The sequence below is a fragment of the Raphanus sativus genome, unplaced genomic scaffold, assembly GCF_000801105.2.
Source record: "Raphanus sativus cultivar WK10039 unplaced genomic scaffold, ASM80110v3 Scaffold2708, whole genome shotgun sequence".
Lineage (NCBI taxonomy): Eukaryota > Viridiplantae > Streptophyta > Magnoliopsida > Brassicales > Brassicaceae > Raphanus > Raphanus sativus.
Window position 1 is genome coordinate 10,025 of NW_026618016.1, and position 4,213 is coordinate 14,237.

The 4,213-nt window shown below is 40.6% G+C and overlaps 1 protein-coding gene across 1 annotated transcript; it reads right to left on the reverse strand.

Moving 5' to 3' along the window:
* Window positions 1–2,175: 2,175 nt before the first annotated feature.
* Window positions 2,176–4,207, reverse strand: LOC108838379 (SEC14 cytosolic factor-like). Its single transcript, XM_057000539.1, has 11 exons — window positions 4,132–4,207; window positions 4,037–4,065; window positions 3,873–3,956; window positions 3,715–3,768; window positions 3,552–3,629; window positions 3,413–3,466; window positions 3,276–3,335; window positions 3,106–3,201; window positions 2,894–2,995; window positions 2,733–2,813; window positions 2,176–2,664 (listed from the first exon to the last, which is right to left on the reverse strand). Exons 1-11 carry the CDS (start codon window positions 4,187–4,189, stop codon window positions 2,368–2,370), a joined length of 993 nt encoding a protein of 330 aa, XP_056856519.1. The 5' UTR covers window positions 4,190–4,207; the 3' UTR covers window positions 2,176–2,367.
* Between the last annotated feature and the right edge of the window lie 6 nt (window positions 4,208–4,213).

A 4,213-nucleotide genomic window follows, 5' to 3' on the forward strand; every position in this document is an offset into this window, starting at 1 on the left:
TGCTGTCTTCGATTTCGTGTAGAAGTGGCTTAAGAAAGCTTCTCGGACTTGTTCCCAGTTGGTGAGTGATCCGGTGGGTAGTGAATCAAGCCAGCGAGCAGCTTTCCCATCAAGAGAGAAAGGGAACAGAGTACACTTGATGTAATCAGGTGGTACTCCATTCGCTTTAGTGAAACCACACATCTTCTCGAAGTGCTCGATGTGGTCCATCGGTATCTCAGCAGGAAGCCCATTGAAGATCTTCCTTTGCACTAGACTTATCAAGGCTGGCTTGATCTCGAAATCTTGCCTTGTGCACGGTGGAGGGGTTATGGCAGATCGCGTAGCGGGCAGATTACGCAGTAAATTTCTCTGGCCGATCTGGACCACTCCCTCCTGTTGGTTCGCAGCATTCAGAGCAGCTTGCTCGGCAGCAGCTTGCTGCGCTTGGATTGTCTGCTGCATCTGCTGCATCTGCTGTTGCATGAGTGCAAACGCAGCAGTGAGATCATCTGGATGATCACCCATGTTGGTGTTCGTTGATCTCGGCTGTTGACGGTTCTGTCGTTCCAATCTCGCTAGTTCCTCGTTAGAAAGCTGATGTAATGGCCCTTGTGCGTTGCTCCGAGTATGTCTACTGGTCATGCACCTGGATCATCAGCTGAAACAAAGAAAATAACACGAGTCAGATATCTTAGACTAGATATGAAACCGAAAATTAGAGGTAAAAAAATCTGGTCCCCGTCGCAACGGCGCCAAAACTTGATACACTAAAAATGAATCCTTGCTACTGCCAAGTTAACAGTTGCAATTGTAGTACTTGAGATTCAAATCCAGAGGACCAGTCTACACTCTAGTTCTATAAGTTTCAGAATCAAGCTAAGAAGAAGATATGATTTGGTTGAAATAGGCGATAGCAAACAAGCAAATAAACACGAGATTGATTCAATTAAACAAGAGCTAGCCTAGGGTATTTCATTGGGTGTTGAATTGGAGCCAAACAATTATTCAAGCGCGATGAAGTGCTTTCTAGAACTCGGATCACTCAGCTGGAACACTCCACTGTCGTGGTAGTGATCGCTTTGCAGATCGATCTCACCACCTAACTGTCGTTGGGATGAGGATCGATTGCAAGCTTTAGAGAACAGGTCCGATCAGTTCACTTACCACCCTAATATCTACTTTCGCTGATTAGGGATACTAAGCTCATTCAATACATGTCAAGTTATCATCCTAAGCGGTTAACTAGGTGATGAACTAGTGATCTAACATCAAGTGATCAGTTTAATGAAAGCAGTAAGAACAGTATGAATGAAGAACAGTTATGGATCGCTTATCTATGTTTAGCTCATGTCTCAACACCCTAAAAACCCTAGGCGAGCAAGGTCACTACTCGATCATGATGCACATAAACAAAGACATAAATCCTGAATAAAATTGCATAAGAACAGAGTATGAAACAATAGGGTTCAGATGATCTTCTCTATGAGAGGATGGATTCTTCTCCCTTACAAGTTGCAGATCGCAAATACTCAGTGTTCTCTTGTAAAAACTAGCGTAAGAAAAATAGAAAATAGATAGATGGCGTTTTATATGGAGGCGCCAATCAGAAGAAAAGAGATTAGGGCAACAGGGCTTCAATTCCCGAAATAGGAGTTTCCATATTCGTCTGGAACAATCACCGGATCACTCCGTCTGCTTGTTCCGCTTGAGAGAGAACAGTCTCGGGACTGTTCTCTTGAGTGTTCTCCGCAGGAATGCTCCAAAAGGACTTCTTTTCATCAGGCACCTTCTCTTCTTTCTTCTGCTAACTCCAGACCTGTAAAAGGTCAAAAAGGACTAGACTGACACGAATTAGTGACTTGAAACAAATGAAAACGTATGTACAATGATGTGAAAAACACCATATATCAATAAAGCAAAGGCTTACATGCCAACTAATTGCTTCTTAATACAATACTCTTTAACTTCAACTCTTTGCCAGGTCGGAGAAGACAATCGGATATTCAGCACTCTGAAGCTTGTTATAGAAGGCAAAGGTTGTAATGTGTACATTGTTTTATGTTTGTGTGTCATGAGATGCAATAAAGGTGTGTTAGAAAATCAAACTAGTATTGATGATGCACTGCACACTTAAGTAAATAGATTTGCTACAAATGTCTATCCAGAGGATCAAATAATAAAACTATACATGAGTCCAGGAGTTCAATCAGTACCAAGATTTTATTCTCTTTCCTTCACTTTACATTTGCATGGCTATGCAGATAACAGAGCCACAGTGCTCAGTACTTACTCAATTGAATTGCTAGGTCAACTATAAAATACATTTTTTGTTGTGAAAGAACTCCTTCAGACGCATTCCAAGATTCATCCATCTCCCAAGTTCTCTCATGGACTGGCTTTTCTGTCACCAACGCTGCAGTTTTCGAACTTGTGCAGTTCAGATTCTATGGTTTTGGCCATCTCCACACGCTCAGCTACAGGCTCGGGAAAACCCACGTGGAAAGATCCTTGCTTTGCAGGTTCTGCTTGTCCCTCGGTCTCATACCGGTGCTTCACATAGTTGTATAGCTGTTGATGGAAAGGATGATCAACAGAAAAACAATCTACACTCTGAGCGTGGTGAGATGACCCAGAAGAGCTTCCTCTTCTACAGAAATGTGGGAGGGATGTGTAGTCCATAATCTTACAAAAGAACCACAAAAACTTTAGAGAAACTTTTGCATTTTTCACACCAACAAGATCATATATACCTTCAATAACTCGTCCTTTCCGCAACCAGATAACACATGAACTTTTTTCCTCGTCCTCTCTTGTAAAAGAGGTTTTACAACCTGTTTACACACATTACATGCATGCTTAAGTAGCTAACACCCTGAGTTGAGTTGCATGCAAAAACAGAAGAGACTTTTACCTTCCAACAGGCGGAGAATATATATGGAGCGTTGACAACATAGTATGTGTTTGTTTTCTCTGGATAGTTCAGATCATCAATGGTCGATATGATAGTCACTAACTGCATCAAGATGATGAGTACATAAAGTTATAAAAGAAGATATATGAAAATGAATTCAAGTAACTTATTGTAACTTGCAATATCATTATTGATGATTCATAGTTTCATACCTTAATTTGACTCAGGGCTGAAAGTTTCAACCCTGTCATGTCTAGAACCTTCACGCAAGTGGTGATTGGCCTCCCGTTCTTCTTAGACATAGAAGGCTGTAACATTGTTTTATACATTACAACAAGAAAGAAGCGGAACAAGAAGTTTAGCCGTTTGAAATGTAACTAACCAGTAGTACGCGGTCTCTGTATTCATTGATTTGGATGTGGGATTGGACATAGTAGTGAACCTGTATGTGGAAGAAGAGAAGCACATTCATATTTGCATCTCATTTGAAACTATGGACAAAACAATGAAGGAACTTACAGAAGCTTTGTCGAATGTGCTGAGGCCAACACCAATAGCAAAGACAGGCAAGCCCTAAAACAACACCAAATTAAAATCAAGAAAGAGATAATGTTTTGATTAGCACAAAAAAAAAAAAGCAATGATGGAGAGGGGTTACCTCTCTGGTGTAACCTGACATTCCTATGAGCTGAGAATCACGTACGTTCCTGTACAACTCACTAGGAACAATAGGTTTCTGCAGAAACCAAAAAAAAAACATGATCTAAATAAATGTTCACCACAACAACACACAGCAAGGAAAGAGGAAGTAAAGAACTCACGGATAGGATACTGTCAATTTGATTATCCAGCCTATAACGCAAACACTCAACCAGCTGAAAGTGAATTTAGTCAATTTACACACAAAAGAAAAACACGCTGAAACCAGACACAAGTCAAAAACCAGATAATGAAGTGTTTTAGGAGATAAACAGCATACCATTGCATGAGCTTTTATTACGTTCCAGTCTCGTGCTTTTAGAAAACGAATCAAAGTCTCTCTCAGGTATCCCTGATGGACATTCTATAAATTCACAACAAAGAGAGTAAGAAGCCGTGGAGCAGGGGAAGACACCATTCTAGCCCTCAAAGAACCGAACGTACCTTAAATGTTGTCTTCAATGGCTCCTCAACTGGCACGAATTTTACCCATTAATTAGAAGAAAATCCAACAAAAGAAAAAAAAAAAGGTCACAGACCTTTATCCATGAGCTTCAGGAATTCATCAATGGCTTCTTCTTCCGAAACGATCCTCATTGTTTTTTTCTTTTTGCTCACTTT